The sequence below is a fragment of the Coregonus clupeaformis genome, chromosome 24 (genome assembly GCF_020615455.1).
Source record: "Coregonus clupeaformis isolate EN_2021a chromosome 24, ASM2061545v1, whole genome shotgun sequence".
NCBI lineage: Eukaryota > Metazoa > Chordata > Actinopteri > Salmoniformes > Salmonidae > Coregonus > Coregonus clupeaformis.
Window position 1 is genome coordinate 29872125 of NC_059215.1, and position 13186 is coordinate 29885310.

Here is a 13186-nt window from a genome sequence, read left to right on the forward strand (position 1 = left end):
ACACACAATGTGAATAGCAAATCCATGCTTTTGACTGACATTACAGTAACTGCGCCCTGAGATTGTTTGCCTCTGCTGGGGGTTGACTCATCCTCTGTGAGTATGACTGTGTCAGTGCTTTAGACGGGTGATGTGAAGGAACGTGTTCTGGTGGATGTGTGTTTATGCCTTTCTCTCCCTACAGTTTAAAATTAAAGCTTATTAACCAGCATTAGTGTTTCTTGCATAGTTCCCTCTCCTTCTGTACACATTATAGCACTACAACTATGTTCCATAACTAAACCAATTCCCCAGCATTCAATAATACCACAACTGGTAAGAGTGCTTGCCAAGGGTTGGCTACTTGAATATTTAAGCATAATAATGAGATACTGTATTTGTTTACTGACACACTTAGCTTCTATCATTACAATGGCAAATATAAACATAATGCGAATTGTCACATTGATATGGGAGTAATCTCTGACATGCAATTACCAATATACCTTCGTTTGGGGAGGAGGGGGTGAAATAAAGGGAAAGAACGTTTCATTTTCATCAAGTACAAATGGTGATAAACACTGTGGGGAATATTGAATAAATGAATGATGTTTGACTGCTGATCCTTTGAACCAATACCATCCACAGGACTCCCTCCCTCTCACACTCTGGCTCTGGGATTGGTTCATTGGTGTTGGCAGATGCTGAATATGCATGAGCAGAGGGTCTGTTCATGGGTGGAGCCTCAGAGGCTAACTCTGAGAGAGGATGAGAGAGAAGTGAAGCGAGTAACAGCAGCATTCTATTCTCCAGTACTGCAGAATCCACGCACTGACAAGGCTCACATTCTCCATAATTTGAGGGGGGGCATTTCTGCCTGCCTTAACTCTTCCCTGGACTCTGGCACAGATTGGATTGATGCACCCCTGCCCTGGTTTCATCCTTCATACCTCCGAGCTGGCTTGTCTACCTCACTCTTGCCTTCGAGCTGGCCTTCCCTCCTCCACTGCTGTAAGTGGATCGGCCAGACTTCCACCAGAGTGACACAGACATGGGCTGTCGGCTCTCTGGACAGGGACAGTGGGCTGGCAATGGGAATGGGGTAAGTAAGGAGGGTTTTGTGTGTGTGTGTGTGTTTGTGTGTGTGTGCATGCGTGTGTTCAACCTGTGCCTTTGTTCTGGGATTTGTGTGCTTATTGACAAAGCAGCCTATACTATTACCATCCTGTCTGCCTTCACATAGAAAAGTCAGCATACGCAGGTTACGTAATCTGAAAACTCGGGGCAGACAGTGTGTGTGTGTGTGTGTGTGTGGTCGTGCACACATTTATGGTATGACCTCATGTGCGTTTGCATAACTGAGGGTCTTTAGCATGCATACTGTATTTGTATTGCAATAATATTCCATGAAGAGAACACTCTAAGAGAGACTACTACAGTTTATTGTGTGTGTTCAAGCGTAGCTAACAGGGACTGATGGTGGATGTGGTGACCTGCTCTGGTCTCACAGGAAGACATGTAGATGCCTCTAGACAGGCCGACTATTCACCAACACGCTCCCGCTCTCTGTTTGCCCCAAGCATCCTCTGGCCATTCAGCAGCCATGGTCCAGATACTGTGCATTGTAATGCATCAAAATAATTGTATACTGTGCATTAAGAGAAGATAGCTCGTTCGTGACCAGAGGGTGAATGTGTTCATGGGTGACCTGACAGAGTGTATGTCTGCATTGTCAATGGAGTAACTACTGTTAGCAACAGCTATGGCTGCTCAACCTGGCTGCCTGCCTTGCATTTATAAACTGAAATCTGCGCACAATACACACGCATACACACACTCACAAGTTTGCAAGCACACACACACAGTATACCAGTGGCGGTCGGTGCCGTTTAAGATTAGGGAGGACAATTAATTTTTTATGGGCCTTATTTCTATTACTGCATATTGGATGATTGTCATTCATATTCCATTCACCCAGCTCAATGTAACATCGATAGGTTTAGGCTACTACATGATACTCGAATTTGTCCTATACCCATCATGAGGTTGCTTCAACCTAGCCTACAATTTAACGTTTATAATGTAGGTGCACAGGTCAAGAGACAAATTGGGGTAATCAAGGTGACAGAAAGTGACACATTCAATACCGCCATGCACACTCTTGCCTGCATCTAGCTGATCTTGGGTGTAAACATTAGTCCAAACAGTTCCGTTTTGCAACTAAAACAAGTTTCTATTGGACAAATTCAGGTAGGTCCCTCCCCGCTTCGTTCCGTTTAAGAAACATTTTGCAACAGAATCAGCGGAATGAATACACCCCTAATCACCCGCACACACAGTTCACTTTCAAAGCAGCAACATACAGCATCATCACTTTGCTAGTTGTATAATTCCTTCTTGCGTCTACGCGCTCTCCTCCTCTCACCTTTTCCCTTCGCTTGTGGACTTCAGTGCACAACACATCAGCTGTCTGTGACCAGGTGAAAATACCTTTCCAAGCCAAACCTTCATATCATGACCGCTAACCACTACACAGCCTACATTACATAAGTATTAAGACCTTTTACTCAGTACTTTGTTGAAGCACCTTTGGCAGCAATTACAGCCTAGAGTCTTCTTGGCTATGACGCTACAAGCTTGGCACACCTGTATTTGGGGAGTTTCTCACATTATTTTCTGCAGATCCTCTCAAGCTCTGTCAGGTTGGATGGAGAGCGTCTCTGGACAGCTATTTTCAGGTCTCTCCAGAGATGTTCGATCAGGTTCAAGTCCGGGCTCTGGCTGGGCCACTCAACGACATTCAGAGACATGTCCCGAAGCCACTCCTGCGTTGTCTTGGTTGTGTGCTTAGGGTTGTTGTCCTGTTGGAAGGTGAACCTTCACCCCAGTCTGAGGTCCTGAGCGCTCTGGAGCAGGTTTTCATCAAGGATCTCTCTGTACTTTGCTCTGTTCATCTTTCCCTCGATCTTGACTAGTCTCCCAGTCCTGCGTCTGAAAAACATCCCCACAGCATGATGCTGCCACCACCATGCTTCACCGTAGGGATGGTGCCAGGTTTTTTACAGACATGACACTTGGCATTCAGACCAGATAATATTGTTTATCATGGTCTGAGAGTCCTTTAGGTGCCTTTTGGCAAACTGCAAGCGGGCTGTCATGTGCATTTTACTGAGGGGTGGCTGTCGTCTGGCCACTCTACCATAAAGGCCTGATTGGTGGAATGCTGCAGAGCTGGTTGTCCTTCTGGAAGGTTCTCCCATCTCCACAGAAGAACTCTGGAGCTCTGTCAGAGTGACCATCGGGTTCTTGGTAACCTCCCTGACCAAGGCCCTTCTCCCCCGATTGCTCATATTGGCCGGGTGGTAAGCTCTAGAAAGAGTCTTGGTGGTTCCTGTCAACGTCTGGGTGAAGTGGTGAAATGGAATCAGGCGCAGGACACAGAACTGAGAAAATGAATGGATTTACTAAACAAAAGTAAACCAAAACAAACCCTCCACACAGGGAAGAGCAGAACAACAGCTCACCAAACGACGTAAGACAACGGACAATCACGCACAAACTCAGGAGGGAAAACAGAGGTAATTATAGGGACACAAATAAGCATAATGGGTAACAGGTGTGATTAATTAAGACAAGACTTGTGTAACACAGAAACATCGATCGGTGGCAGCTAGTACTCCGGTGACGACGAACGCCGAAGCCTGCCCGAGCAAGGAGGAGGGGCAGCCTCGGCTGTATTCGTGACAGTTCCAAACTTTTTCCATTTAAGAATGATGGAGGCCACTGTGTTCTTGGGGACCTTCAATGCTGTAGACATTTTTGGTACCCTTCCCCAGGTCTGTGCCTCGACACAATCCTGTCTCGGAGCTCTACGGACAATTCCTTCGACCTCATGGCTTGGTTTTTGCTCTGACATGCAGTATCAACTGTGGGACCTTATATAGAGAGGTGTGTGGCTTTCCTAATCATGTCCAATCAATTGAATTTACCACTGGTGGACTCCAATCAAGTATCTCAAGGATGAGAAATGGAAACAGGACACACCTGAGCCCAATTTCAAGTCTCATAACAAAGGGTTTGAATGCTTATGTAAATAAAGTATTTCTGTTTTTAATTTTTTATTTGTCATTATGGGGTGTTGTGTGTAGATTTATGAGGGAAAACATAATTTAATCAATTTTAGAATAAGGCTGTAACGTAACAAAATGTAGAAAAAGGAAATGGGTCTGAATACTTTCCGAATTACTGTACATGTTACCTCTGCTATAACTTACATATCCCTGAACATTTCGATTCTAACATTATTCATAATCTCACAAAGTTTCCTGGCAACTGTGGCCTATAATTAGTATCAAAGTCTACCTTAGGAAAAGTATTCAATTAATATTTATTATCAATCAATATTTATGCTATAAACCTTTTGCAATTTAAAAACATTTGATTATATGAGAGACACAGTCTGCCAAAACATTATTTTTGTGTTTTGATGCTGCCTTTTACATGCACTGAAACACCAAAAACTGTTTTCACAACACTCTCTTAAAAACACAATTATTGAGATTGAAGAACCACTTTGGGTGTTTCAGAGTACTTCCATTCTGTTTTAAAATACATTCAGTGTATCGTAACACTTACATTGTGTTTACATTCAAACACCCTCCAAACACTAGATCTCGCACTACGTTTTATGGTTTTACTACACAATGATGGTGTTTTGAGTCTTTCTATTTGAACAGTGTACCTTGACTTGGAAGAGTTGCAGTGTTGGCCTTAGCCAGCTAGCTAACATAAATAGTATTCCTCTCTGTTTGAGTCAGGATGTTGAGGAGGTTAAATGACATGCATTAGCTAAGTGAAAGGTAAACTAAGAAAAAAAAATACAAATAAATCTCTCTCTCTCTCTCTCTCTGCTTCTTCTCCTTAATTTTTGAAGAAACCATTGTCTTTCTCTCTCTCTTTGAGTCAACTACTCACCACACTTTATGTACTGCAGTGCTAGCTAGCTGTAGCTTCTACTTTCAGTACTAGATTCATTCTCTGATCCTTTGATTGGATGGACAACATGTCAGTTCGTACTGAAAGAGCTCTGGTAGGTTGGAGGACGTCCACCGGAAGTCGTTATAATTACTGTGCAAGTCTATGGAAGGGGTGAGAACCATGAGCCTCCTAGGTTTTATATCGAAGTCAATGTACCCAGAGGAGGACGGAAAATAGCTGTCCTCCGGCTACACCATGGTGCTAACCTGGAGGGTGCTGTTGAGGCAACTGTAGACCTTCATTTCAAAACAGTGTGTGTTAATCAGTTAAAATATTTAGTATAGTAGTATCTAAAAATGATAACTTTATTGTTTTACTATTTAAATGTTTATGAAATCCACTGAATAGGATGGACCTCCCCTTCCTCCTTTGAGGAGCCTTCACTGCAGTTTACACACACAAAGACAAAGAATTGCAATCCGACATACCGTACAGACAAGTAGACAAACACCCAGACGTCTTTGGGGTACGAGTTATTTTTATCAGATTCTCTGACTTGTGTTGTGATGCGTTACTTATAAATATTGTATCAGCAAGGTTCTCTGCTTGCATTACTATCAGAGTGCAGTAGGGCTGACCACATTTAGTCGACTGGTCGATTGTTTGGTCAATAGGCTGTTGGTCGACCAAGATTTCTTTAGTCGAGCAGTAGCAAAACATTTAATAAAATCATGGTGTACAAGACAACTGTCTGATTGGCGCCTGTCTGAGTGGACTAATCGATTGTGGAGGCCGTGGGGATGGTACAGTCCATCACTCTAAGACATGTGTTACTGAAAATGTATATGGTTATATTACATAAGAACAATGGTGCAACACTAATACAAATGATATTATTTTAAAACAAATGCGCTTTCTCCTGCGTTGGATAGTGGTTGCTGTCCGCGGTTCTGAAACACATCAGTGCGCTGTTGAATTGGTGCCTTTTCCAAGACTACGTTGCTACAGTGCATTCGGAAAGTATTCAGACCCCTTCACTTTTTCCACATTGTTTAACGTTACAACCTTATTCTAAAATTGATTAAATCATTTTTCCCCTCATTAATCTACACACAATATCCCATAATGACAAAGCAAAAAACAGGTTTTTAGAAATGTTTGCAAATGTATAGAAACATTTAAAACAGAAATAGCTTATTAACATAAGTAGTCAGACCCTTTGCTATGAGACTCGAAATTGAGCTCAGGTGCATCCTGTTTCCATTGATCATCCTTGAGATGTTTCTACAACTTGATTGGAGCCCACCTGTGGTACATTCATTTGATTGGACATAATTTGGAAAGGCCCACACCTGTTTATATAAGGTCCCACAGTTGACAGTGTATGTCAGAGCAAACACCAAGCCATGAGGTCAAAGGAATTGTCCGTAGAGCTCCGAGACAGGATTGTGTCGAGGCACAGATCTGGGGAAGGGTAACAAAAAATGTCTGCAACATTGAAGGTCCCCAAGAACACAGTGGCCTCCATCATTCTTAAATGGAAGAAGTTTGGAACCACCAAGACTCTTCCTAGCGCTGGCCGCCCCCCAAACTGAGCAATCCAGGGAGAAGGGCCTTGGTCAGGGAGGTGACAAGAACCCGATGGTCACTCTGACAGAGTTCCAGTTCCTCTGGGGAGATGGGAGAACCTTCCAGAAGGACAACCATATCTGCAGCATTCCACCAATCACGCCTATATGGTAGAGTGGCCAGACAGAAGCCACTCCTCAGTAAAAGGCACATGACAGCCCACTTGGAGTTTGCTAAAAGGCACCTAAAGGACTCTCAGACCATGAGAAACAAGATTCTCTGGTCTGATGAAACCAAGATTGAACTCTTTGGCCTGAATGCCAAGTGTCACGTCTGTAGGAAACCAGGCACCGCTCATCACCTGGCCAATACTATCCCTACGGTGAAGCATGGTGGTGACACAATCATGCTGTGGGGATGTTTTTCAGCGGCAGGGACTGGGAGACTAGTCAGGAACGAGGGAAAGATGAACGGAGCAAAGTACAGAGAGATCCTCAATGAAAACCTGCTCCAGAGCGCTCAGGACCTTAGACTGGGGCGACGGTTCACCTTCCAACCGGACAACGACCCTAAGCACACATCCAAGACAACGCAGGAGTGGCTTCGGGACAAGTCTCTGAATGTCCTTGAGTGGCCCAGCCAGAGCCCGGACTTGAACCTGATCGAACATCTCTGGAGAGACCTGAAAATAGCTGTTCAGCGACACTCCCCATCCAACCTGACAGAGCTAGAGAGGATCTGCAGAGAAGAATGGGAGAAACTCCCCAAATACAGGTGTGCCAAGCTTTTAGCATCATACCCAAGAAGATTTGAGGCTGTAATCACTGCCAAAGGTGCTTCAACAAAGTACTGAGTAAAGGGTCTTAATACTTATGTAAATGTGATATTCAAATTTTTAAATTGGCAAACATTTCTGTGTGTAGATTGGTGAGATTTTTATATTTTTGTAATCCATTTTAGAACAAGGCTGTAACGTAACAAAATGTGGAAAAAGTGAAGGGGTCTGAATACTTTCCGAATGCACTGTATGTGAATTATAGTAGAGTTAACCAGCATATTGGTGTTGAGAACAATGGGCGGAGGCAGCAGGGGAATTAGGAGACGAGAAAACAGCCCTTGCCTTAACTGTCTAAGAAAAGTGAGAAGAGAGGAAGACCCAACTTATTTAGGTCTATAATCAATAGCCTAACTGTTAAATGTGCCTGGCTTTATAAATCATCCATATATATCTACGGAAATAAGACTGATCCTGCTTCTGTTGCCTTTTTGAGTGTTTGTTTAAAAGCCTACTGATTCCGTGAGCACCAAGCCTCACGCAACCACAACATGTCGGATAAACAATCCAAGTTTTTAATCTTTGCTATGCTGTAATAAAGGCTTTACACTTTTTGTTAGAACAGCCTCTCTGGTATTATATATAATTAATGTAGTGTCCAAATTGTCCGATGTCACATGTGTCACATGTGTTACGGTGTTCGGAGTATGTTATAACCATTTTATTGATGCGATTATGATATGCTATAGGTCAGGCCCTATTGGTCACGTGCATTCAATGCATACATGTGTCACGTAAAGAGAGCAAGGGTTGAGGGAATAGGAAATGTTTTTTCCTTAAGAAGTGAAGGATTTCGGTAACATAACCTTTCAGTCAGAAATTGCAGCTTCAGCATTACGGACAGTGCGATAAACACTGTTGATGTTCTGTGGTGGTCACTGCAGCAGGGAGGAGAGAGAGACAATGGGTTCTAGTCACACAGTCACTGTGAGCCCGGCCCTGCGCAATCAAATCAATTGCGGTCGTACTCCCTCTAGTCATTTGTGTGTCTTAAGTATTTCATCAAACAGTGCATAAAAGCAAAACAGTGCTTAAAGCATCAGACAAGCTCAGTGCATATAGTTGATATGATTAAAACAAATAGGATGTGTCTATATGTGTAAAAATACGCATTTTAAAATGTCACACAATCGATTGGTCAAAAGAGCAGACGACTCTCGGTCGACCAATATTTTATTTTGTCGGGGACAGCCCTAGAGTGCAGTGGGGTGGAAAAGATCTTCCTGTCTTGAATCTCTAGGGTTTTGTTGAGCACAAAGCTTTTCAGACGAGCCAGAAAGCATGGCCCAGAATCCATGGCGAGAATGAGTCCAGCTTAGCTGGCCTACATTTCTAGACCCATGAGACTTCACGCATTATAATAACGAGAAATGAATGTCTGTTTACAGTAATGTCTGCCGCTTCCAAACATGATCTTTATTGAGGTGTTGATGCTTTATTATCCTTTCCACCATACTGCTTTTGTTCGATGGCACATGGCACACACATACACTGTACATTACATCAACTGTGCTATCCTGGTCCTGTGATGTCCTTGTGTCTAACAAAAGACAAAACGGACATAAGATATCAGATGGCATGAAACAGAGCATATCAGTGAACCAGCAGAACTCAACCACCTCACTTCCTCTTCATCTGACCCTGCATGTTCATATGTCTCCCAGGTCAAAGGGCGTGACCTGTCCCATCTCAGCCGCCGAGAGGCGTTGCAGTTCCTGGGGGACGGCTATGAGCAGCCAGTCACTATGCAGATTGAGGGGAGGCACCGGCGAGGGAGAATGCATCATCACTCCCAGTACCCAGTGTCTGACTGCGGCACCCAGACGGAGCGGCAATCCTGGGAGGCTCTGAGGGCCCTAGAGGAGGTGGAGGGGGCTGGGCCTGGCCTCGGTGCCTACGCTTCTGGGTACGTGCTGCTTGATTTGGGCCTCTCTAGCGGTTCTGTGTCTCTTTATCTGCTTGTGTATGCATGTATAATGGCAGATTAATAGTGCCCCAGTTATATTGAACCAGTGAAGTACAGCGATTGAGGCTCTGGGTTAGGTCATTTAGAGTATAGCCGTGAGATGTATACAGAAGTGGTGTTAGAATTGAATGGAACCAATGACTGGAACTGGTCTAATGTGTAAACATAGTCATTTACACTTAACATGCCTACGGTGTGAAACAGCCATGTTTTCATATGTAATGATCTCATTCTTCACAGACCTTACTATGATCACATGACCCTTCCACCAGAACTCTACGCAGCCAATGGATACCTCCCCAGTGTTGCCTACAATCTGGAGGACATTAACAGGATAGAGTATGATGATGTGAGTCATTCTGCTTTTACAGATGTAGGATATTAATTTGAGCCAGTTTGCTACAGCAGGTAAATAATCCTGCTGCGACAGGAAATGTGAATTATTATGTGGATTATAATGAATGAACATTTTTGTAATGGTTGGTACATTCTTTGTAAGGGAAAATCAAGTCTACCATTTCTAAGTGGAAATGACAAGCTTCAGAAGTATTTTTAAACCTCAAATACACAAGTTTTACATTTCCTGCATTGTAGGTAAGGTCTCCTGCAAATTAAGATCCTACATCTGTATATGAGTATAGCCTAGCTTTTGTACATCCCATTGATATCTATCTAAGACTTGTGTATCCACTCCTTATGTTCACCTATACTGTTAGGATCCAGAGATGATGAATAACCAGCCCAATAATAGGAGCTGTCTGATTGGCTGCTGTAACACTGATAATGATGAGCCTAGCAGCTTCCTGAGCCAGGTACTCTAAGAAATAAAATGATAGACAAATGTTTTATATTTGAATACGTGGTCATAGACATTCACAATTATAACAACCAATGATATTCATAGTTTCTTCCATCCTCTATTTCAGAGTGAATATGAGGGCCACTGGCTGGACAGGCCTCTGAATTACCTACCCCTCCACGAGCTGGACAGTGGCCTGGGCTGCACTGACGGCAGCCTCCACCAGGGGGACCTGTCTGACCCAGAGACAGAGGAGGGGGTAGAGGCCCCTATGTCCTCCCCTCCAGGAAACACCAGCCGGGGAAGCTCTCCCTCCTCTGAGTCCCTCCTCTCGTCAGAGCTCAGTGACTCTGGCTTCCACAGCGTCAGCACAGGGGAGTTCCGCCACTTCCAGAAGATTATAGATGGGAGGATCCACAACTACCGGAGCCGCGTAGTGCCCCGGGAGCAGAGATCAAAGTCTCGCTGGGACCTGGAGTCCATCCCTGAGACCCTGACCTGTGACCCCCAGGCTGGCAGAGCCCCAGACGGAGCTCACACAGCCATGACCCACCAGTGCACCATGGGTAGTAGCTCCATTCAGTTCCGCAAAGCCAGGAGCCCCCAGCTAAGCAGGCATGGTACCGGGTCTGCTCCTAGGGTTGCCTCCAGCTGCCGTACAGAACCCTGCCAGAGGAGAGCACTGATGCTGAACCAGCACTCTTCTGAGGACCTCCCCAGCCGCAGCCACACCGTGCATGACTTATCAGACAGGAGACGGGCCAGCCACCCAGCCCTGCCCGCTGGGAACACTGCCACAGGGAAATACAGACACGTAAACAGACAACCGCCCAGCAGCCCAAACCACCTAGCCGTGCCCACTGAGAACTCTGGCACAGGACAATACAACAGGGGGTTCAACACAGACATCATTGAGAAGAGGAGAAGGCCGCTGAGTGACCATGTGGAAGGCACCTGGCAAGGATGTGTGGGTGACCACAGAAGCAGTATGGCCAGTGAGGAATATAACAGTGAGAAACAGGGTCTTTCCAAGAGTCCCTCAAAGAAACAGCCTGGGAAGGAGCCAGCAGACTGGCGTCAGTTTGCGACACTGGGACATCCTCACATTGGTGGGAACTGGCCCCAAGCAGACGGCCCCTGTGGTCCCCTCTATAGCACGCTGGATGGGCCCTCTGCCCGCTCCAGGAGGGGTCTCTCTGGGAATCCCCGGGCGGTGAGGAACCAGCTCCTGAAGGCGCGAGCCTCCCGGCTGGCTGACGAACGCAGTGAGGTCACCACGGACGAGGAGGCCCGCGGGGAGGCCTGGGCAGGCCGCTACTGGAGCAGGACGGAGCGCCGGCGCCACCTGGCTTGGGCCCGGGAGCAGAGGCAGAGAAAGCTGAACCGTGGTGCTGAGGGGGCAGGGGAGAATGGGGCTGCAGGTACAGGGGTTGCTGGGGGCCTTGGGGGTGCAGGTGGTCCTGGAGGAGGCTGCAGCACGGTGCTGGAGCTCAGCCATAGGAAGCAGAGCCGTCTGAGGAACCATAAACTGCTGGATGACTGGACCACAGTGGAGGAGCTGCTGACCCATGGGACACGGGTGGGGCAGGGGGACAACATCCTCTGTCGCAGCCCTCTGTTGTCTGTCACTACAGTATAATGACACAGTAAGATACAGTGTGTGTGTGTGTGTGTGTGTGTGTGTGTGTGTGTGTGTGTGTGTGCGTGCGTGCGTGCGTGCGTGCGTGCGTGCGTGCGTGCGTGCGTGTGTTTGTGAGACTGATTGTGAAGAGGGTCACTGATATGACTATAGTTTGACTATCTCTTGTTCTCCACTTATGTTCCTGGACACAAACCTAGAGCAGTATTAGTTTAACAGACAGGACCAATGGCAGCATTAAGCAATCCAAATGGTATTATTCACTGGTTACTTTAAAGCTAGCTGCCTGGATTTTGGGTTAGCTACTGCACAGAAGATATAGCTGTGTTTTAATGGTGGTGACTCCTTTCATCAATATACACTTTTTACAGTTAAATACAATCTAATTTGCTTGTTTGCCCAAAGAGTGGATATAACCATATCACTGTAATTCAATCAACAAAACATGTATTGGAAATAATTTCATATCATTGCATCACATTTGGCTAGCTCAATGTGACCTTGGTTTAAACCACATAGTTGTAGTGATACAGACTTTATATTTTGTATGAAACCTCAGGTAGTAAATATCTACTGCACAGGGACAAGAGTCCCATCTTACATGAGAAATGCCATCTTACACCCCCCCCCAACTGGACATAATAATAATAATAATAATAATAATAATAATAATAATAATAATAATAATAATAATAATAATAATAATAATAATAATAATAATAATAATAACATGACAGCACTATTTCATATGTGTCACAATGTCACCTCTCTAACTGGGCATGGATTCACAGGGCTGATTTTCCCCTGACAACACTCTTTGTCAGACATTTGTGAATGCTGTCTAAGTGATGTGTCACAACATTTCAGACAAGAGTTACTTGTGGTTTTGGTTTTGTTGATGATGATGACATCTTGACGTTATGGTCCAGAACCTCTGATTAGTGTTGCATGACATAAAACAAAATGTATACCGCTTTTCACATAAAACCAATTGAAAGTTGTTCATTTGCAGACACAAAATATGTTCAAATCGTGTGAACGATTATCAAATGGTATCAAATACACGTTCTAGCCTGGAACATGATCTCATAATGGTTTCCATTTGTGGATCAGCCCAGTGTGTCCAAGCCCTGCTCAAAGTCTTAAAGATACATCTATGGCTGTGATGGACACATAACATGGTTGTTATGAATACTTTATTTTGATTGCTCAAATAAAAACGCTGAAATGAATAAAATCTCCTGACTTTAATTGTAATTCTAAACTACAAATTAAAGGCCTAGTGCAGTCAAAAACTTGATTATCCTGTGTTTTATATATATTTCCACACTATGAGATTGGAATAATACTGTGAAATTGTGAACATGATGACAATGCCCTTTTAAGTGTAAGAGCTGTTTAAAAATGTCAGCCTGTTTTGGT

At 44.6% G+C, this 13186-nt stretch overlaps 1 protein-coding gene across 1 annotated transcript; it reads left to right on the forward strand.

Moving 5' to 3' along the window:
* Positions 1-767: 767 nt before the first annotated feature.
* On the forward strand, positions 768-11764 carry LOC121537258. Its single transcript, XM_041844937.2, has 5 exons — positions 768-1081; positions 9025-9266; positions 9567-9675; positions 10043-10138; positions 10253-11764. Exons 1-5 carry the CDS (start codon positions 1031-1033, stop codon positions 11762-11764), a joined length of 2010 nt encoding a protein of 669 aa, XP_041700871.1. The 5' UTR covers positions 768-1030.
* Positions 11765-13186: the final 1422 nt, after the last annotated feature.